The following is a 23,269-nucleotide window of genomic DNA, read 5'->3' as shown; positions in this document are numbered from 1 at the left end:
CCTTTAACATACACTGCACCCGGCCCATGGGGCAACCTGGGGCCTACCTTATGGGTTCCTTACATGTATAAAAAGGGAAGGTTTAAGCCTGGCAAGTGGGTACACTTGCCAAGTCGAATTGGCAGTTTAAAACTGCACTCACAGACACTGCAGTGGCAGGTCTGAGCCATGTTTACAGGGCTACTAACGTGGGTGGTACAACCAGTGCTGCAGGCCGGCTAGTAGCATTCGATTTACAGGCCCTGGCACCTCTAGTGCACTGTACTAGGGACTTACCAGTAAATTAAATATGTCAATCATGTATAAGCCAATGTACACATACAATTTATACAGGGAACACTTACACAGCAGTGGTAAAGTGTCCAGAGCAAACAAAACAGCAAAACCAGAGTCCAGCACACAGAAACACCCTGGAAGTAGAGGCAAAAAAGTTAGGGGAGACCACAGCAATGATGCCAAGTCTAACAGCTGTCATCACTCGTAGTAACAAAATCCACCTGCCTGCTATGGTTGTTTTTTACTCACAGTAACAACCCTTTCACCTGCCTACTATGGTTGTCAGCCTGTCAATCACTACTGGCAAGTAACTACTCACTCGCCTGCCTGCTATGGGACATGTGGTCTGCTGGTAAAAATCAAGGACTGTGAAAATGGGAGTGTTAAGAAACTGGGAATATCGTCTTTATGCAATGTAGTTGGAAACAGATGGACATTGACTTAGGGTGTCCATAGGTGACAAGGAGGTTAACTTCCTTACGGGTACCACCTCGGCACACAGTGAGTGCTGAAACCACACCCCGAAAGAGACCCAGCACCTACAAATAGCTAGAAATTACCTAATTCATAAAGATTACTCTGTTACCACAAAAGGATTACTTCTGAATTTCAGGAGCACGAGAGGAGTGAGCCAGGAGTCCGCCTACTCTTGGCAGAATCTCTGCTCTTGCGCAAACGCAGATTGCCGAACAAACTTGATTTGAAGGGGGGTTGAGTTTTACGACTGTCCAAATTCATCCTAAACTCTCACTCCCTCCATACACCGTTTCCAACATCTGCACAGACCATTCTGCATTACACAAAGTACAACAGCACATATGGGATTTCTAATGAAAAGGCTCCTTATGCTGGTTCCATCTCTCCTTTGCATCCCGTGGGTGGGAGTTAAGATGACACCTCAGCCTAAGTGCCTGAGCTCCCACCTCCACAGTCCTCAACCCTAATCCTCTTCAAGCATGTTTCCACATATGGAATAACGAATTTCATAATATGTCATATCACATCAGAGGCTCAGGTGGTGCATATGGCCCTCACCTTGCCAAAGGGCGGGGTGTATGAGTCCACCCGCACTTTAGCCAAAGGGGGTGGGAGTATGGCTTGCCTTTTGGTCACAACTTGACTCAGGGTGGGGGTACATCCCCCCCCTGCTTAAACCAGGAACACAGGGCCCTTTCACCTATGATACCCAAGGGGGCACTGTCCTACTCCTGTGTGGTCGACATCCCTCTGCAGGGAAGGGGAGACCCCACCCCCTGCTCACAACTGCACCCTACTTTCATTTTTATACACCCTTCCTGCCCTTCGGTAGGTCAATGGGGCAGATAGTCTCACCTACCCTCAGTCTAGATGGGGAGGGCATGATGGTGGAATTACACCCTTCTGATTTAGCAAGGCGTAGTGTGTAACCAAATTCCCACTGGAGAAGGGGAGCAATTCTCTCTGCACTTGAGGAATGTGAGGGGAAGGTGGGGTATGCCCCCCTCACTTTTCAACGTGTGGGCATTGAGATCATTGAATTTTGCCACCCTCTGTATCTTAAAGGGTCCTAGTCTGTTGATTTTACTACATCAAAATCAGCAGTAATGTTCGTTGGTTTTGCACTTTCTTTAATCGTGTGTGCCTTTTCGATAGTGTGGACATTACCCAAGAGTGTTAGAGAGCTCTACGATAGAGGCAACGTGTTACAAATATGATACACTCTGCCTGCATTACACAGTGAGTGAGTTGTTGTAAACCGGTACAAAGAATCATACAAAGGATCATACCATATAAATCATCACATAGGGAGTGAGTGATTGTAAACAGGTACAAAGCCATACAAAGGATTGCACAATATAAATCATTACATAGTGAGTGAACGGTTTTGAACAGGTACAAAGCCATACAAAGGATCGTACCATATATATCATTACTTAGTGAGTAAATGAGTGATTGTATGCAGTTACAAAGCCATTCGAGGATCATACTATATAAATCATTACATAGCGAGTGAATAATTGCAAACAGGTTCAAAGCCATATAAAGGACTGTATCATATAAACCATTACAGAGTGATGTAAACAGGTACAAAGTGATACATAGCATCATACCATATAAATCATTACATAGTGAGTGAGGGATTTTGAACAGGTACAAAGCCATACAAAGGATTTTACCATATAAATCATTCCATAGTGAGTGAATTATTGTAAACAGGTACAAAGTCATACACAGGATTGTACCATATAAATCATTACATAGCGAGTGAACGGTTGTAAACAGGTACAAGGCCATACAAAGGATCATACCATCTAAATCATTACATAGCGAGTGAATAGTTGTGAACAGGTACAAAGCCATACAAAGGGATCGTACCATATAAATCATCACATAGGGAGTGAGTGGTTGTAAACAGGTACAAAGCCGTACAAAGGATCATACAATATAGATCATTACATAGCGAGTGAATAGTTGTAAACAGGTTCAAAGTCACACAAAGGATTGTATCATATAAATCATTACAGAGTGTGTGTTTGTAAATATGTCCAAAACCATACAAAGGATCATACCATATAAATCATTACATATTGAGTGAATGGTTGTAAACAGGTACAAAGCCATACAAAGGATTGTACCATATAAATCATTACATAAAGAGTGAACAGTTGTAAACAGGTTCAAAGCCATAAAAGGGATTGTACCTTATAAATCATTACATAGTGAGTAAGTGATTGTAAAAAGGTTCAAAGTCGTACAAAGGATCATACCATATAAATCATTACATAGCGAGTGAATGGTTGTAAACAGGTTCAAAGCCATACAAAAGATTCTTCCATAAATCATTACATAGCAAGTGAACAATTGTGAACAGGTTCAAAGCCGTACAAAGGATCATACCATATAAATGATTACATAGCGAGTGAATGGTTGTAAACAGGTTCAAAGCCATACAAAAGATTCTTCCATAAATCATTACATAGCAAGTGAACAGTTGTAAACAGGTTCAAAGCCATACAAAGGATTCTTCCATATAAATCATTACATAGCGAGTGAACGGTTGTAAATAGGTCAAAAGCCATACAAAGGATTCTACCATCTAAATCATTACAGAGTGAATGAGTGGCTTTAAACAGGTACAAAGCCATACAAAGTATCCTACCATATAAATCATTACATAGTGAGTGAACGTTTGTAAACAGGTACAAAGCCACACAAAGGATCCTACCATATAAATTATTACATAGTGAGTGAGTGTTTGTAAACAGGTAGAAACCCATACAAAGTATTGTAACATATAAATCATTACATAGTGAGTGAGTGAGTGATTGTAAACAGGTACAAACCCATACAAAAGATTGTACCATATAAAACACTCCATAGTGAGTGATTGTATATAGTTACAAAGCCAGACAAAGGATCGTACCATATAAATCATTACATTGCGCATGAACGGTTGTAAACAGGTTCAAAGCCATACAAAGGATTGTACCATATAAATCACTACAGAGCGAGTGAGTGGTTGTAAATAGGTACAAAGCCATACAAAGGATCATACCATATAAATCTTTACATAGCAAATGAATAGTTGTAACAGGTTCAAAGCCATACAAAGGATTGTACAATACAAATCATAACATAGTGAGTGAGTGATTGTAAATGGGTACAAAGCCGCACAAAGAATCGTACCATATAAATTATTACAGAGTGAGTGAGTGATTGTAAACAGGTGCAAACCCATACAAAGGATTTTACCATATAAATCATTCCATAGTGAGTGAATGATTGTAAACAGGTGCAAACCCATACAAAGAATCGTACCATATAAATCATTACATAGTGAGTGAGTGGTCGTAAACAGGTACAGACCTATAAAAATGATTGTACAATATAAATCATTGTGTTGTGAGTGAGTGGTTGTAAACAGGTACAAACCCATACAAATGATCGTACAATATAAATCATTACATAGCGAGTGAGTGGTTGTAAACAGGTACAAAGCCATACAAAGGATCATACCATATAAACCATTATATAGTGAGTGAGTGGTTGTAAACAAGTACACTGCCATGCAAAGGATCGTACCATATAAAGGGGGAAGGGTCAGCAGTAAAACCGGGCTCAGTGCAAATGCCAGGTCTGCGCCGACCAGGTCTTATGATCCAATGGGGGAACAAGTTGGGGTCTTAAGCTAAGGAGAAGGGGGTGGGCAATATGGATAAATACAGATGAAAATGTTAAAGCATAAAAACCATAAACCCAGAAGCCCTACTTACAATCTTTGGCACCCCGTCCTCCGTGACTGAGTCCAAATGCAAGTATTGCTAGATTTGCAAGTGGTGCTCAGGCCTGCCTTGCAACAACTGCTCAACAGAATTCACTTTATCGTCCAAGAACCGGGCAAACTCTTCGGATTCAGTGGTGGGATCAGAGGGAGGGACAGAGCAGTCAGCAGCCCTGAGAACTTTTACTTCAAGGAAAGCACAGAGGCTGGAGGGATGACCCATGGAAGGTGGGAGGGGCGAGCAGGGCAGGAAGAGGGGAGACCTGTTTGAGGATTGCACTGAAGTACCATCGCCAGTGGGAGGCAGGGGAGGTGAGTATGAGTTGCAAGGGGTAAGGAGGCAGCGGGAGACCAAGGGAGAGAGAGAGAGACAGAGGAAGAGGAGGCAACGACACCAGCGTGAGAGGTAGAATTGACGTCAAAAACCTACTCTGGTCAGAGGACCCAACATCAGTCCATGAGTTCATTTGTCCATGAACCCGGCTCAGAGTTTACTAACTTAGGGGCAAACTGTAAGCAGAGTTCAAGAACCACATGCACAAAACACGCTCTTTGGAAGGGCCCCCTTCTTACACCTCACAGTGTTCTCGCCCAGGACATTTGCCCAAGTTTCCGAGGTTCATGAGCAGTTGCTCCACTCCGGGGTTTTACTTTGCATTCTGGGAGCTGTAGTCCTGTATAATAAAAAAGACAAGACTTCAAGTCCCAGAATTCAAAGACAAAAACCTGGAATAGAGCAGCATGTAGGAAGCTGGCCCGGCGTGTGGTGGGTACCTAAGGTACTTACACCTTATACCAGGTCCAGGTATCCCCTATTAAGTGTAGTGTAGGCAGTGTCTAGAAGCCAGGCTCTCTAGAGGTAGCTGTGGATGAGCAGCCAAGGCTTATCTAGAAGACATGAAAATCTCATGCAATACCACTGTAGTCAGACAGCACTTATACACATGAAGGAATACACTCAGTGTTACAAAAAAAAAGGTACTTTATTATTGTAACACAACACTAAAAATATTATAGAGGCCATACTCCCTTAGGGGGTAAGTAATACACAAGTTATATACACTAGCTGTCAGAAATAGGCATAAGAATAGTTATAAAACAGTGCAAACAGTGTAAAACACAATAGAGAATAGTGACCCTAGGGGGGAGCACAAACCACATATTAACAAAATGGAATGCAAGAGTTGGACCCCAACCTAGGTAAGTGGAGTGTGTAGAGGGGTGCTCGGGGAACTAGGAAAGCACAAAGGTAAGTACCACAACACCCCCCAGCGACCAGTAAAGCAGGAGTAAATCTCTAGAATTTACCCAAAACACCCACTTAGAAGAAAAGAAGAGAATTGCAAAACTTAGAAGCGACTGCAAGAAACCAAAAGTAGATTCCTGATGAGGAAGACCTGTGGAAAGAGGGGACCAAGTCCAGAAGACACAGCAGAATGTAGTGGGGGCAGGAGCCCCTACCCACCAAGCTGAGGATGCAGGAATTGGTCGATGGTGGGGAAGAAGAGTCAGCACTGCAGCCCTGGAGTCAGAGTCGAGTTCCTGGAGGATGCAGAAGATGTCCCACGCCAGAAGGAAGATTGCAGTCGGGTTTGCTTGTTCATATTCCACCAACAAGCCTTGGCACAGCAAAAACTTGCAGTTGGCGGAAAGTGGTGCTGACGGGGACCAGCAAGGCCCAGGAGGACTCAACCCAGGAGGGGAAGTCAGAGGGGACCCTCTTCATCACAGAGAGCCCACAGAAGCACAGGCAGCACGCACAGGAGTCCCACAGGATGGGGACACAGAAGTTGCAAATGGAATCCACACAGCACTACAAAAAGGAGTGCCACGACGCAGGAGAGCCACTCAGGGAGCTGGGTGTTGCATGAAGGAGTGCTGGGGGCTGGAGCTGAACGATGCCTGGAGACCCCTTGGAGAATGTGCCAACAAGCCTCGGCAGCTGCAACACATGTGGTGCACAGGGACACTGTCCTGCGTGGGAGGGCAAGGACTGATCTCCACCCAAGTTGGACAGCTGGTAGAGAGGACCGAAGGGACCTCTTCCGACTACCACCCGTGATGCAGAATCCACGCAGCTCAGCAGGAGAGGGGATCCACGCAGCAGGTCATCGTTGCAGTTGATGCCTACAGATGCAGGGGAGTGTCCAGTACACACGTAAAATGGTGTCTCCGCAATCACAAAGTCCAGGAAAATGGATCTGGAGTTTGTGGGGGCACCTGTGCTAGTGCAGGGGTACCCTCACACACAGCCTGCCCCCTGGGCTGAGAGGGGGTACCAGAGGGGTGACTTACAGTGACCTGGTGCAGTGACCTGTAGTGAAATGGCTGCATGCACCCGGTTCACGCAGACTGCAATGGCAGGCATGCAGAACCCTTTGCATGGGCTCCCTATGGGTGGCAGAATAACTGCTGCAGCCTATAGGGATCCCCTGGAAGCCCAATGCCCTGGGTAACTGGGTACCATATACTAGGGGCTTACATGGGGGCACCAGTATGCCAACTGCAGTATGAAATACTGAGTTTTGGGAGAGAGAGCATAATCACTGGGGTCCTGGTTAGCAGGATCCCAGTGAACACAGTCAAACACACTGACATCAGGATGAAAAAGGGGGTAACCATGCCAAGAAAGAGGGTACTTTCCTACACAGCACATTACGCAGGGACTTGGGAAACCTGGCAGGGCTGCACCCTGGACGCTTATGTGGCCTTTCCGTGTTTTTCAGCATGTGGGGACTGTGGCCAGCATCCTTTAATGCTGGCTAAAGACAGAAGTATTTCTGTTACAACCAGCCAATCACAGCCTTCGGACCCACGAACTCAGTTTTGAGCTCAGACCCTAAAAAAACAAGAGGGAAGATAAAACAAAAGGAAGTGCAAATGCAGGTCAGCATTACCCTAACCCTGGAGTGGATGCACACAACGTTCATGTATGTTAAGGATAACGCATGTATGTAACATGGACTTCACCGAGGATTTCACAAGTGCTAATAACTTCAGCGACTCCCAGAGATTCCCAGGAAGAGACGAGGAATCCTCTGGTCGCTGGAGCGCAGCGGGGCCCCGAGCAGCAACCTCAGACTCTTCCAAAAGGCCAAGGTCATTTAACCCAACTGAAAACTATATTTCTCCAACATGTTTTCGATAAAAAATTGAAACATGTTGAATGTTATGTTATGTAACGAAAGGCAAGTGTTTAATCGGGAGTGGCGTGCCCCCCCCCCCCCCCCTCACTGCTTCAGTGCAGCCAATCCCCCTCAGTGCACACTTCACACCGTGCACCGGAAGTGCCGATGCTCTCTCGAGGTGGCCTTGTTTTCAGTCCTGTGCACGTTAACCCGATCCCGCTGCAGGGGCCCTTGGTAAGCGCCTTCCTGCAGAGGCGCCGCAGTGTCCCATTCATTCATTATCTCACGTGCTCACAAGGGGCCCTTTGTTCTAGACACACATGTAAATGGTGTGCTTCATTACACCTGCACACACACACACGCATGATCTCTTCTTCCTGCACACAACTGCACACATATATAATACGCCGCATTAATGTACACAGTCATCTCTTTTTAAATACAGGGTGCCTTCTTCCTATATAAATATATCCATACATACTTAGTATGCACGCCTCATCTGTCCTGACGGGTACATAGCGCGCTTTATAAATACTATGATTGATTGATTGATTGATTGTACTGAGTATTTGGAATCCTGTTAGCACACATGCAACGCCTGTCAAACTCATGTAGACACAGTCTTCTGTGTCCTGTACATGCTAGCCTCTCAGACCTCTTCTTCCTTCTATGCACATTTGTTCACTAGATCTCCCCTACATATGTACAGCATCTTAGAGTGTTGTAGAATAACTTGGATGCATGATGGATGAACTGGGACCCGCGAAGCAGGTGTCAGTGCCCCCCCCCCATGCACATTTTCCATGGGTCCATTGTGGTCCCACCTCCCTGTTTCCAAACAGTGGGTCCTGTCAACACTCAGGAGATTGGCCAAACTTGAAGAACCTGCTCCACCGCATAGGCCCGTTGTGTCGGCTGGGGTTACTCACTGGAGTCGGAACAAGGGATGGACCAACAAGGGACGGAACAAGCTGTACGTGAAGGTGCGCCGGGCTGGAATGAAGCCCAACAGGTTTCCCCATGGTAACCCAAGCTCCCTTTCTGTCCACAGTGGAGGGCCTGAAGCTGTTGGAGATCGAGAGATGCAAGAGCGACATAAAGACGATGCGTGAAGAGATGGCCGCCAGGAGCACCAGGTGAGTCCTGCGTCCGCGCCAGGTTCAAAGACCTCATAGATGTGAGGGGCTCAGCACCCCCCTTAGGGAAGGGCGGTGTTTGGACAAACTATTGAGTCCAAAATATCGTGGACAAAATATTGTGTCAAGAATATTGAGGGCAAGAATATTTTGAAGGTCAATTTCTAAGGAAAAGCACAGTCTTGCTGTTTATGTATCTGTGCATTGATGATATATATATATATATCTTCTAGGTACATGGATGTGGAGTTTGTAATAGTAAATCTATACTTACCTATTTGCACTTAACCTCTCGATATTTTGATCCTCAATTTTTTGGACACAATATTCTGTCCACATGATATTTTTGTCCTCGATGTTCTGCCAGTGATTTAAGAAGGGCACCTGGCGCCAGGGGCACTTTGTGGTTGTGGTTCCACAGAACTGTTTGCAGAAATATCATGTGACTGAAATATCATGTGACTGAAATATCATGTTCTAAATACCACTGAGTGTCGATTTTCAATTTTTACCTTCTATGGGGCATTTTTTTGTGCATGATATTTAAGACACACTATTTCTGCCATACAACATTTTGGTTGCAATGCCCTTGTACCAAACCCATCAGGTTGCACCCATGAGGCATGACGTGTGCTGGCTCTCACGCAAGAGTATCTACTGGACACAAAACGTTCCCTGTGCCATTAAAAAAGGCCCTGGCGCACGGTGGGTCTGATCTGGTGCCAGTGGAAGCGTTTGACTACAGGGGCAGCCGGTGATGTAGGGTCTGGTGGTCTGCACTGTCAGCGGCTGCTGGCAGCTCAGAAGATGTAGGAAGGCAGCATGTTTTCTACCCAACAAGGAGTTTGGGGCCAGATGTGAAAAGCAGAATCAGGATGTTTGCAACAGCCAAAAAGCTTTTTGGTATGTACCAAGGCCAAACTGCGATTCAGTTTGGCTTTGTGATTCGGTATTAGGAAGGGGCGTGTCCAGGGTGCCCACCCTAATACAAAATCACAGTGGTATGTTTGAATGTTCTGCAACTGACATGCAGTCGCAAAACATTCGCAGGTTACCACCAATTTCAAATTGGTGGTAACCCAATCGCAAATGGGAAGGGGTCCCCAAGGGACCCCTTCCCCCTTTCTAAATGTATGTAAAAGCATTTTTTAAGAGCAAGGATTGGTCCCATTTTCTTTTTTAATTTCATTCTGTTTTCCTTTAAGGAAAACAGGCTACATTAAACAAAAAAAAGGATTGCTTTATTAAAAAGCAGTCACATACAAGGTGATCTGCGGACCCCAGCAGGCCACCATCCCTGTGATTCCTGCGATTCCCAGTGGGTCGCAAAGCCAGACCTACCTCCTGAATATTAATGAGATGGATCTATTAGTGACCCACTGGGAATCACAAATGGAACTCAATAGAGTTTAGTGCATTTGAAATTGCGATTCCCTAATTGATATTCGCATGGATTCGCAATTAGGAACTCGCAATTTCTAACATACGTACCTGTGGCCCTTGGTTCTAAACGCCCGATGCTGGAGTGAATATTCACCTGCCAAGGAGGGGGCTGGACGTTTGATCTCAGAAGTGAGTAGCTGGGCCACAGGCGCTCTGTACATACCTTTGGCCAACAACACTAAAGCATCAATTGATGTGTAGTTCCCAGCTCCGAGAAGTCTAAGTTACTTTTCTTTCCCAAGAGAACAAGGAATTAGTTATTGATGACTTAAATGTGTCAGCAGCGTGTTCTTTTGAGAGACACAGAATGGTTCAAAATGGCATCAGTGGGCTTCAGAAACCGCCACTGCACGTCACAGGTTGACGCTTCAAGATGAAATAAATTATGGATTTGTAAAGTGCTGCAAATCCCCCTGAGGGTCTCAAGGCGCTAAAATGGATGCACGGGGGAGATTGAGAGCCTGATTTAGAAATTGGCGGACGGGTTACTGCGTCACACCGGTGATGGACATCCCATCTGCTGAGATCTAATCCCCGTAGACTATAATGGGATCTAGATTTCGGTGGATGGGCTATCCATCACCGTTGTGATAGAGTAACTGCTCCACTGAGATCTAAATCAGGCCCTAAGTGATTTGTGCAGAATTACAGGATGTTAAGTCAATGCCGAGACTTGATCCTGGTTCCCAGTTCCAAAGTTGCCAGTCCAGGTCCTAACACCAGATCCTTTCATCCTGAAGAACTGCCTCAAAACACACGGGATGGGCTGCCTGTTTCAGAAATGAGTTCCTTCATGGGACTGTGTGTTCCTAGTGGATGAACTTCTAGGGGTAATAGTGCGGAATAACCACAGAGGAAAGACTTTCCAGATATGTGAGGACCTACATTTGATAAGAGATTTGATTCATGGCAAATGAAAGACCTGATAAGAAGTGTTCAAGTCTAGGGAGTCACCCTCTTTAGGTGAGATGTGCTCTGCCCCACCAGGGGAGATCCGATGCACAAAAATAATTCTCTTTGGGAGGAGCTGCAAGTCTCATGGCATTCACAACTCTTTGAAGGATGCACAGCTAACCACAGGACAGTCATGATGCCTCAAGACACTAACTGCTAGACACAAGGGCCCAGATTACTTTTAGGCAGTGCAACAAAGCAATCCAACCTGCTGCACTGCGTGAAATGCAAAGAGCTGGTATGTGCTGTATTTAACATTAAACAGTGCATTCCTGTCCTTTCCTTGCGTGGGGCACTAGTCGCTTCCGAGCTCCAATGCAGGAACCCTTGCATCATGGTGCAAAGCTGCCTGCGTTGCAGGTAGGATTGTTTTTGTGCAAGAACGTGTCCCTTCCTGCACAAAAAGAATCCTCAGAGGCATTCCCCTCTTTCAATGTGTGCCTTCGGCAAATGATGACGAACTAGAAGACTCACATGCAGTTCGCAATCTGGGGGTCACCTTTGATAATAAGTTATCTATGGAGAGCCATGTTCATAAAATAGCAGCTCCCCTTCTTCGGAATTTAAAGGAATTCCGGCCGATGCTACCCTCTCAAGCCGAAGCACTGATCGTGAGAAGTGTCATACTAAGCTGCTTCATTACTGCAATGCTCTGCTGCTAGGAGCACCAGACTATTTGGTAAACAGACTGTATGGAGTTCAAGCAGCAGCTGCAAAATTAGCATTACACAGGCCAAGAATATCATCTTCCTCCAGCGCTTCGAAGGAACTCCATTGGCTTCCAATAAAACAAAGGATAGACTTTAAATACCTCTACGTAGTCTTTAAAGCGCTCCAAGGCAGTGCTTTAAATGGGCCGGTACTGTCCGGTACAGAGTACAGGCACTTTTTTATTTTTAGAGGGGGAGTACCTGCACTTCTCAAGAAAAAACGTAATACTTTTAATTGGAGAGTACCAGAACTTCTCAGAAATAAGTAGGTACTGTTGTACAGAGTACCCACACTTCTATTCTTCCATTTCAAGCACTGCGCCAAGGTAAGGGCCCTATACCACTGCAAAGAAAATTAAAAAGATGTGTCCCAAGGAGGAATCTTCGCTCAGCAACTGCAAATATTATCTGCATTCCAACATTTCGGAAAACAAGACAGGGGGCTCGACCTTTCGTCATCAGAGGGCGCAGCTCTGGAATAAACTACTGGCCGCTTCACAGTCTTCCGTCGACTTATCGCATCTCAGGAAACCCGTTAAAAACTGGGCTCCTCCCCTCGTCATTAGTAATGACTGCTCGGGCTATTCGCCGTAGCAGTCTGTTCTGTTTTTCAGTAGGCGCTCCGCACCAGGTCACCGGCTAGGTGACAGCGCCCTCTAGAGTTAGCTTACAGTTCTTCAGTTTTCCGGTGCTGTCTCACTATTGTGCAGCATCAACTACGGCCCGGATTTAAGAAAAGTGGCGCTGCAAACAATGCAGCACCACTTTTCTTGCGCCCCTCGGCACCCCCGTAACGCCACAATGCGTGCGTAAGGGGGGGTGCAGTGAAGCAAAGTGCAAGGAGGCCCATTGATTTCAATGGGTGCATCCTTTTAACGCCTGCTTCCTGCACAAAAACAATCCTGGGAGGCATATTCCTCTTTCTATGAGCGCTGCAGAATGCAGCTCACATAGACAGAGGAAAAAAACAAGGAGAAATAAAGGTATTTTTCCTCGTTACCCCTCCTCTGGGAAGGCGTAGGGTTTCGGTGCATTCTCAGGTTTACCAGGTTTGGTACATCTGAGAACGCATCAAAATCCATGGGCGCTGTGTGCCACACCCATGGAATGCCTCTCCGGCGCAGAGTAAGGAAACGCAGTGATTTGCATTGAGACGCCTTACTACATATTTTTGAAGGCACTCAAAGTGGCTTTGCATGGCTCCAAAGATATGACTTAAGGATTGCGTCAGGCATGTACCACATTGGATGGTGCAAGAATGACGCACACATGAGCATTTCTTTCTTCTAGGAAACTTTTGGTTCTCCATCAATGCTACTGACAGAACACACTAGGTTCTCATAGACAGAACTTGGCCTTCCAGGATGCAGGCTGCCTGCCTCCAACTCTCAGGTAGGTAACACATGTAACACCCCGCTCACAATGGCAGATCCTTCAGTGCTAATCATTACTAGCCAGGACCAGTGATGGCAATTTTGGGGATCCCGCCGGATCCCAAGTCTGGCAGCTACTTCAGGGAAACATACTGAACTTGTCCTGCTGTCATTTTTTGACACAGGGACATAATTCATCATGATCCACATGTCTGCATTCGAGCAGCAACCTGCAGGCGGTGAGAGGGGGCTTTCCTGTTTTAACGTCTAGCTGGGCCCAACACAATGGCCTGATTTAAAGGGCCATCCACCCTTCTTATGTTCACACTGGCTTGGAGCCATCTGAAGCCTAACACCTACATACCAAAGCAATGAGGGAAACAAAGGCACAGAGCTGGTTTTCACTTCACATGCACTCTAAAGAAACAATTACTTGGAGGCAGGGTTGTGACTTTGTTCAAGCCCTGTGTAAGAGGTGTGCTTGCACTGCGAGATTACACAGTTTAGCTGTGTGCATCAATAACTACCCACATGGTTTCAATAACACCTACTATTTATTTATTTCATTCATGTATAGTGCTAGATATCCCAGTACAGGGTGTCAGAGCGCTTTACATTACACACAGAGATACAATAAATCACACACGTGTGTAAATCAAAGTACAGGGAATTTCACATAAGACAGTCAGGGTTCCAAGGTGTAGGAATGACATCTCGTCAGTGCTTTACATGGGCAGGTACTGTACGGGACTGAGGACCTGCACTTCTTTCATTTGAAAGGGAGAGTACTGGCACTTCTCAGAAACATACAGGTGCTCTAAAGAGTGAGTACCTACACTTTTAGATTTCCATTTAAAGCACTGCATATCATCCATACTTGTGGGCATTGTATGTTAAAAGCAAAAGGTCGGGAGAAACACAAAGTCAGGATATAAAACATGAGGCTGTGATTGTGTTTGTAGCAACACAACATTATTACTTCCCAAAGGAGCCCTTGCTTGCAATCTTACAATAACAACAGATTGAGAACAAAACTATAAGGAGCTAAACCCGTGACCTACAGTTTGCATAAAGCTCCTTGATGCCGGTAAACAACTGTGCTATATTGGAAGGATTCCAGCTTATGAACTGGAAGTCACAAAATGATCCCAGTGTCAGTCAGTCAGTCAGTCAAATAACTTTATTCGGCAATTGCCATAAAAGTACAAACCAAGACACATTTCCCAATCTATAAATAGTAAAATAAAACTTAAAAACCATTACTGGAAGCACCAGATGAACATCCAAACTGAAACCCCTTGACATACATAGATAAATATACTAGACATGATTAAAAATCACAAAGTCAGAAAAGTACAAATGTTGGCGTTAAAAAGATATACTATACGTACATAAAATATTTAAAAGGAATAGGCCTTTTCCTAATGCGTAAAGAAGCTGTGACAAAGTCTAATACATGGTGACAAATTTGGATATTAGGCAACCTCTGAAGGTATAGCAGGGCTTCCTTATAATGAATAGGTCTAAAAAGACGTAACGTGGGTAAAATAAAGGCCCCTCTAGGTGCAGCATATAAAGGGCAAAAAAGAAAAAAATGCAAAGTGCTCTGGGTTGATTTGGAGTCACAGGGACAAAGCGGTAAATCCTTTTTCCAGAAACATGGTTCAGGGAAAGCTACCTTAAAATGAATTAGATTAAGTCTAAAAAGTGTTAAAAAGGAAATTATTTTAAAACTTGAAAACCAAGACAAATAGGGTTCAAGGCATGGAACAGTCACAATCCGAGAATAAGAATCAAAAGATTTCAATTTCAGGGAACTATAAGATCTCAGCTCTGATATGTGCTTGGAATAGGTAGACTTCAAAACAGACCTAGAGTTTGTGGTTAATAGATGGGGATCATCAAACATATATCTAAGCCCTAGGTTCTCAAAGGAGTTTTGCAGAAACATAAGCCAGGGAATCCTATTTGAGTATTCCAATTGAAGACAATCAGTGATACAGTCTTGGACCAAACTTGCCATAGGATTTGACCAACATTTGATCCACAGCAGTAGGGGAGCCATAAAGACCCTATCCTCCAAAAAGCACTGACCCAGTTCTTCATGGCAGATTATGTTTGCGGTGCATTTTGGAACCAACAATAATCTGCGCAGGAATTTATTTTCTACACTCTGAAGAGACGGTATTTTATTATAGCCCCAGACGCCTGCCCCATAAAGGACTGATGCAGTGCATTTGGAATTATAAAGAGTTTTCAACTGAGCAGGGGGTCTGTGACCTAGTTTATTTGAAAAGCGAAAAATTGCTTCATTGTTCCTTATCAACTGTTGGAGCTTAAAATTAATGTGTGTCTTCCAGGACAAAGAAGAACTCATGTACATGCCTAGATAACAAAATTCTTTGACCTTATTAAGAGTGTGCCCTCCCATAGAAAATAGTTTAGACTTAGTGTTGCGTGGGCCACAAGTCATAACAAAAGTCTTTGGGTAATTTACTTTCAGATCCAGATTCAGCATAAAATCGTAAAATACATCCAGTAGTCCCTGTAAACCGTTTGCAGTACGGGCAATTAAAACTGCATCGTCAGCGTATAATAAAACTGGAAGGTGTCTCTGACCCATCTTCGGTATGTCCTTTGCATGTTTTAAAAGTGAATCATAGAGCCCATTTATATAAATCAGAAAGAGAAAAAGGGCTAAGATACATCCCTGCCTTACGCCCCTAGTTGACGGGATGGGGGAGGTTCTCTGCCCATGTGAGCCGACCTGAACAGAAATTGTTATGTCTGTGTGTAGGCGTTTAATAAGCTCCAATAGAGGCGGATCACAGCCTAAGGCTTCCAAAATTTGCCATAACTTTGACCTATTAACCATATCAAAGGCACTGGTTAGATCAATGAAAGCCATGTGAATAGACTCTTTTTTGACTGTCACATATTTGCTGAGTATCAGCTGCAAGTTTAAAACTTGCTCAACTGTGCCTACACCAGGTCTAAAACCAAATTGAATAGGGGATAAAATATGGGCCTCGGACACCCAGTCTTCTAACCGGGACAAGATCACTCTACCTAAAATCTTTGCCGTCGAATCAATAAGAGAGATTGGTCTGTAACAGGAAGGATCTTGTCTATTACCTTTTTTAAAGATAGGAACAATAATGGCCGATTTCCATGAAAGGGGCACGTTACTGTTTACCACACTATTCAAAACATTTGTAACTAGCGGACCCCAAAGATCAATTTCTGATTTAAAAAGATCAGCGGGAACCCCATCAGGGCCGGGAGCTTTTCCCTGCCTTGATCTATTAATAGCATTTTTGACCTCGTGGAGGTCAAAAATAATGTTTGGGGCCTTAGTTTTGGAATCTAAAATGAAAAGTGCAGAAGAATTTACAAGCGAATTCTCATAGGTTCCTGAACAGAAGACTTTCCTAAAATGAGTTAACCAGACATCCTCAGTAATAAGACAGTCATCGGCCAAAGAGTGGTGACCAGAAAAGTATGAGTGATTAATCACTTTCCAAAATTTAGAAGTGTCCTTCTGCTCAGATGCAGCCAAAAGATCGCCCCAGGCCCTAGACCTAATTTCTGATTTCCGTTTGTCAATGGCAGCCTTATAATCAACTCTGGCTATTTTAACTAATTGACGGGAGAGAGGAACTGCTTTAAGTGCATCTTTGAGTTTTTTGTGGGCAGATAAACACGCGGAATCGAACCATCTGTGGGCCGCCGGCCCCTTCGCAGGCCTGTCCACCGCCAAGGCGCGTGAAATGTCAGTGCTTAAAAATTCAAATTCACGCACTATGCGGTCAGAATCTAACTGCTGGGAGAGACACATCTGAATCGAGTCCGACCTACTTCTTACAATTTCCTGGTTAAAAAGTTTTGGATCTATTTTGTCCCATTTTAAACGTATGCCACAGTTTGGATTATAAACAGTAGCAGCGCTCAAGCTTTTATTATTGGGTGCCTGAATAATTTTTAGGTCCAATATAATACTAAGGGGGTTATGATCACTCGCACAGTGGGGCGTAATCTTGAATTCTTGAATTACGAAAAAATCAGAGGAGCTGATAAGTATGAAATCGATAATACTCCCCCTCAAATTCCCTGTAAAGGTTGGTATATTGCAGGCGTCAGGGGCCAATTTCTCGGTAACATGGACCAAGTCAAATTTACAAGTAAAAAGGTTTAAGGCATCTCCTTCAGATGTATGGTTAAAATGAAATACTGACTCTCTGCCCTCAGCAGGAAAGGCACACAGGTCCATGTGTTCTTTGCTGCACAGAGTAGTGTTGAAATCGCCCACCCATATAATAATTAGGTCACTATTCTGCAAAGCATGTGAAGAATCTATAAAATCCGTTACCTCTTCCAAATGACCCATAAGGAGGCCCCGTGGAATATTGTTATAAAAGTTTAAAATAAGGATATCCTTTTGGCCACAGATAGAGACAAGGACAACCATAAAATAAAGGGAAGACCAGATTAAAGACACTTTTAAAAGCGGGAGATGTACGGAAACGAGAACTAAGAGGCCGCCACTAGCTCTCCCCATCTGGGAGGTTAATGCCGGCTGACACAAAGAGGTGAAACCGTTCAGGAGGAACGTATCTTTGGACCAGGTCTCCTGTAGACAGATTATATCGTAGGAGGAAATGAAGCTCTTCCAGTCCGAATTGTCAGATTTAGATCGCAGCCCTGCTATGTTCCAGCTAAGCAGAGTTAATGGTCTAGACACAGGACATGACATTAGAACTTTAGTATTTATAGGAGCTTTCAGGTCCAAATCAGGCTTTCCTGTGTCCCAGATACATTCAGCGTGGACATTCCCAGCCTTTGGTCTCTCCTTTTTAGAAGAGCAGGGGTGGGTCACCGATAGTCAATCGTTCACGTCAAGGTGACTGAGAGTCGAGAACCGGTTGCTAGAGGGTACATTTACCTGTAAATGAAGCCTTTCAAAATCTGGTCTGCGAATACTAGAATTAGTGACAATGCGGTTTGGTAGGAGCACAGGGTCGTAAAAATGATACAGGGGATGTATTTGAATCCTGTTAGTTGACATTTTACAGTAGTCCAAATTGGTCAAAAAATTGTCTACTGAACGAGGATTAGCAAAATTTAAAACAACATAGTCTCCCTCCTCCAATACTTTGGAGTGTCCTACCCTCCTCACTCTTCGGGCCATGAGAATCTTATCATTGTGGAAACAATTGGATTTGAAATTGAAGTTCAACCAGTGACCAGCTTTTCTAATTAGGGAGTGGGTATCTTCTTGTTTGGAGCACTCCAGAGGAGGAACATTTGAAAGAACCAGAACGTACGGGTTGCAGGCAGGTGGTAAATGTAAAAAGTCTGCATGGTTAGTAAGTTTAGTAGGATCTTTGTCATGCGATCTAGAGGAATAAACTTCCCTTATCGACCCTGATGCAGGGTTGTCAGCGAAAGGTCCTTGACCAGAGATGGTTCGTGGATCAGGCAAAAAATTGCTTACTCCTTGGGATACCAAAGTAGGGGGAGGAGTAGACTGATGTGCTGGTTCGGGGCTATGAAGTATTCCCGTGCATAAAGGACCTGGTTTTAAAAAACTAGATAAAAACCTGGTCACATCGTTACAAAAGCAATCGAGCTTCCTAGCGATCAAGGTGGAAATTTTTGCCTCAAGAGTTGCACAAAAGGATTTGAGTGTCAAGTCAATAAAACTAGAAAGATCTTCAGGAGCATCCTTACTCGGAGGGCATTCGGGGAAGAAGACCAGGGGGATTGGTGGTTGGTCACTATGGGCCAGAGAGGTAGGTAGATTCTTATTGGGGCCCAGGGCCTTTTTTGTATTTTTGAGCTTTTTCCCGGCTCTCCTCTTCTTCAAAGGGGGAGAATCGGCCTGAGAGCAAGAGCTTTCAGGAGGAGGAATAGCTAAAAGGAGAGAAGAATTAATTTGGTCGGTTGTGGGGAGTATATCGGCGCCCAACTGGCTGGTATTCAGAGGCGAGATCAGTGATGAAGGACCAGTCCTTGGAAAAGTGGAAATATGGATGGTAGGTTCCAAGGGGGGGTGTTGAACAGTACTTTGGACAGCCCCAATCCTTTCTTCTACATGTTCAAGTTCGGATTCAATGGCCCCCATCACAGAGGATAAATAACTAGTAATGGAGGACTGAAGGGAGCTGGACCCGGCTTCCCCCTTCTGAACATTAGACTTTCTTTTCCCCATATTTGGTAACAAACTCACACAATATCTGGTACAGCACCCTGATGGAGATTCCACAGGCAGAAGAAGTAGACGTTAGGGGGGGGCCCAGCCCAGCCTCTTCCGGTCGATGACGGGTGAAGGACGGGCCCGGGCGCAGCCCGCGCGCGTCCCGCGCAGCGGGAGCGCGATCTACAAAATTAAAGGGCTCCTGCCCCTCCTCCGGTCACAGCGCTTCCCGCGACGGCGGGAGCGCGGTACAAATTTAAAGGGCTCCTGCCCCTCCTCCGGTCACAGCGCTTCCCGCGACGGCGGGAGCGCGGTACAAATTTAAAGGGCTCCTGCCCCTCCTCCGGTCACAGCGCTTCCCGCGCAGCGGGAGCGCGGTACAAATTTAAAGGGCTCCTGCCCCTCCTCCGGTCACAGCGCTTCCCGCGACGGCGGGAGCGCGGTACAAATTTAAAGGGCTCCTGCCCCTCCTCCGGTCACAGCGCTTCCCGCGCAGCGGGAGCGCGATCTACAAAATTAAAGGGCTCCTGCCCCTCCTCCGGTCACAGCGCTTCCCGCGACGGCGGGAGCGCGGTACAAATTTAAAGGGCTCCTGCCCCTCCTCCGGTCACAGCACTTCCCGCGACGGCGGGAGCGCGGTACAAATTTAAAGGGCTCCTGCCCCTCCTCCGGTCACAGCGCTTCCCGCGCAGCGGGAGCACGGTACAAATTTAAAGGGCTCCTGCCCCTCCTCCGGTCACAGCGCTTCCCGCGACGGCGGGAGCGCGGTACAAATTTAAAGGGCTCCTGCCCCTCCTCCGGTCACAGCGCTTCCCGCGCAGCGGGAGCGCGATCTACAAAATTAAAGGGCTCCTGCCCCTCCTCCGGTCACAGCGCTTCCCGCGACGGCGGGAGCGCGGTACAAATTTAAAGGGCTCCTGCCCCTCCTCCGGTCACAGCGCTTCCCGCGACGGCGGGAGCGCGGTACAAATTTAAAGGGCTCCTGCCCCTCCTCCGGTCACAGCGCTTCCCGCGACGGCGGGAGCGCGGTACAAATTTAAAGGGTTCCTGCCCCTCCTCCGGTCACAGCGCTTCCCGCGCAGCGGGAGCGCGATCTACAAAATTAAAGGGCTCCTGCCCCTCCTCCGGTCACAGCGCTTCCCGCGACGGCGGGAGCGCGGTACAAATTTAAAGGGCTCCTGCCCCTCCTCCGGTCACAGCGCTTCCCGCGACGGCGGGAGCGCGGTACAACTTTAAAGGGCTCCTGCCCCTCCTCCGGTCACAGCGCTTCCCGCGCAGCGGGAGCGCGGTACAAATTTAAAGGGCTCCTGCCCCTCCTCCGGTCACAGCGCTTCCCGCGACGGCGGGAGCGCGGTACAAATTTAAAGGGCTCCTGCCCCTCCTCCGGTCACAGCGCTTCCCGCGCAGCGGGAGCGCGATCTACAAAATTAAAGGGCTCCTGCCCCTCCTCCGGTCACAGCGCTTCCCGCGACGGCGGGAGCGCGGTACAAATTTAAAGGGCTCCTGCCCCTCCTCCAGTCACAGCGCTTCCCGCGACGGCGGAAGTGCGGTACAAATTTAAAGGGCTCCTGCCCCTCCTCCAGTCACAGCGCTTCCCCATCCCAGTGTCAAAAGCAACAGCCACTTACTTACCTACATAAAATACAAATCTGTGATCTGCATGTTACACAATGTGCCTTGCAGCAGGAGCATAAACCCTCTTTGCTACTTTATGAGTCAAAACTGTGACTGAACAGAACACAGAACACTCCCAGAACTGTGTTACGCACTAGACTTATCACAATGCTCTTTTTATCGCCTTTACATTTGCTGGGCACACAAAGACCTCTGTAGTAGGTGTCGTAATCCTGTAAGGAATTTAAAATGCAGGTTATTTGTTACCAATTAAGTAAGATTGAGCAGATTTTCTATCATATATCTTTATTGCCAATGTCTTTCCATCTGATGTTTTTAAAATGAATGTATAAGTTGACTGTCAGACTGTGTTCTTCAAGTTCCACCCCTCGTGACTCCGCCCCTTTTCCTCTTCCTCATCTTGACTCCCAACCTATGGGGCCTCAGAGTAACTTTTTCCCAATTCCAGCACTGGCCAGGGCTGCCGCTCGGACACGACCTCTCTGTTCCCCCGCTCTGTATGGTAAGTTGGTACAGCTGCACTCTCTGATGGCCAAGGGAAATCTACGGGGTGTGGTCAAGGTTGCCCCATCACAAGAGGGATGGAGGTCAGTAGGATGGGAGCTGAGACGGAGGGGTCACCTGAACCCATCTCTGGGATGACGGAGGCTCCTGTAAAGGTGACACGTGGAAGCGTCTCAACCCCTCCCACAGTACACATATGTAAGAGGCTGGTCCACAGCCTGAAGTACTTCCAGGAAGGTCCTCTTCATCCTCTCCCCGCCTTCTCTGAGGTGTCTCACCTGCTCACCATCACTAACTGTCTCACTCCTCCCTCCCTATCACAGGATAAACTGCCCGTGCAAGTACACCTTCTTTGAGGACAACAAGAAGCTCACACCTCGAAGAGATGTGCCGGCCTACCCCAAGGTGAGAAGAAAAGCATCAGAAACTAACAGCATGTTATACCCAGCAGGACTTCCCTTTTTAGCAGCACAGAAGGGCATCTCATTACTAGCACAGAGGGGCCTCTCCAAGGGTGAGCTTAGCAGATCATCTCATTACCAGCACAGAGAGGCATCTCATTACCAGCACAGAGGGGCGTCTCATTACCAGCACAGAGGGGCATCTCATTACCAGCACAGAGGGGCCTCTCCAAGGGTGAGCTTAGCAGATCATCTCATTACCAGCACAGAGGGGCATCTCATTACCAGCACAGAGGGGTGTCTCATTACCAGCACAGAGGGGCATCTCATTACCAGCACAGAGGGGCCTCTCCAAGGGTGAGCTTAGCAGATCATCTCATTATCAGCAAAGAGAGGCATCTCATTACCAGCACAGAGGAGCGTCTCATTACTAGCACAGAGGGGCCTCTCCAAGGGTGAGCTTAGCAGATCATCTCATTACCAGCACAGAGGGGCGTCTCATTACCAGCACAGAGGGGCGTCTCATTACCAGCACAGAGGGGCATCTCATTACCAGCACAGAGGGGCCTCTCCAAGGGTGAGCTTAGCAGATCATCTCATTACCAGCACAGAGGGGCATCTCATTACCAGCACAGAGGGGTGTCTCATTACCAGCACAGAGGGGCATCTCATTACCAGCACAGAGGGGCCTCTCCAAGGGTGAGCTTAGCAGATCATCTCATTATCAGCAAAGAGGGGCATCTCATTACCAGCACAGACGGGCATCTCATTACCAGCACAGAAGGGCGTCTCATTACCAGCACAGAGGGGCATCTCATTACCAGCACATGGGGGCCTCTCACAGGGTGAGCTTAGCAGAGCATTTCATTACCAGCACAGAGGGGCCTCTCCAAGGGTGAGCTTAGCAGATCATCTCATTACCAGCACAGAGAGGCACCTCATTACCAGAACATAGGGGGACATCTCATTACCAGCACAGAGGGGCATTTCATTACCAGCACAGATGGGCATCTCATTACTAGCACAGAGGGGCCTCTCCAAGGGTGAGCTCAGCAGACCATCTCATTATCAGCACAGAGGGGCATTTCATTATCAGCACAGAGTGGCGTCTCATTACCAACCCAGAGGGGCATTTCATTACCAGCCCAGAGGAGCCTCTCCCAGGGTGTGCTTAGCAGAGCATCTCATTACCAGCACAGAGGAGCCTCTCCCAGGGTGAGCTTACCAGAGCATCTCATTACCAGCACAGAGA

At 46.4% G+C, this 23,269-nt stretch overlaps 1 protein-coding gene across 1 annotated transcript in view; it reads left to right on the top strand.

The window, feature by feature from the left end:
- Window positions 1-23,269, top strand: part of PDE9A (phosphodiesterase 9A) — a 209,129-nt gene that overhangs the window by 100,716 nt on the left and 85,144 nt on the right. The window contains exons 7-8 of the mRNA XM_069202968.1: window positions 8,717-8,801; window positions 21,940-22,021. Coding sequence (XP_069059069.1) covers window positions 8,717-8,801; window positions 21,940-22,021 — 167 coding nt within the window. The remainder of the gene's footprint in view (window positions 1-8,716; window positions 8,802-21,939; window positions 22,022-23,269) is intronic.

Source organism: Pleurodeles waltl, chromosome 8 (assembly GCF_031143425.1).
Source record: "Pleurodeles waltl isolate 20211129_DDA chromosome 8, aPleWal1.hap1.20221129, whole genome shotgun sequence".
NCBI lineage: Eukaryota > Metazoa > Chordata > Amphibia > Caudata > Salamandridae > Pleurodeles > Pleurodeles waltl.
Note: the sequence above shows the minus strand (reverse complement) of the source record. Positions and strands in the feature narration are given on the sequence as shown.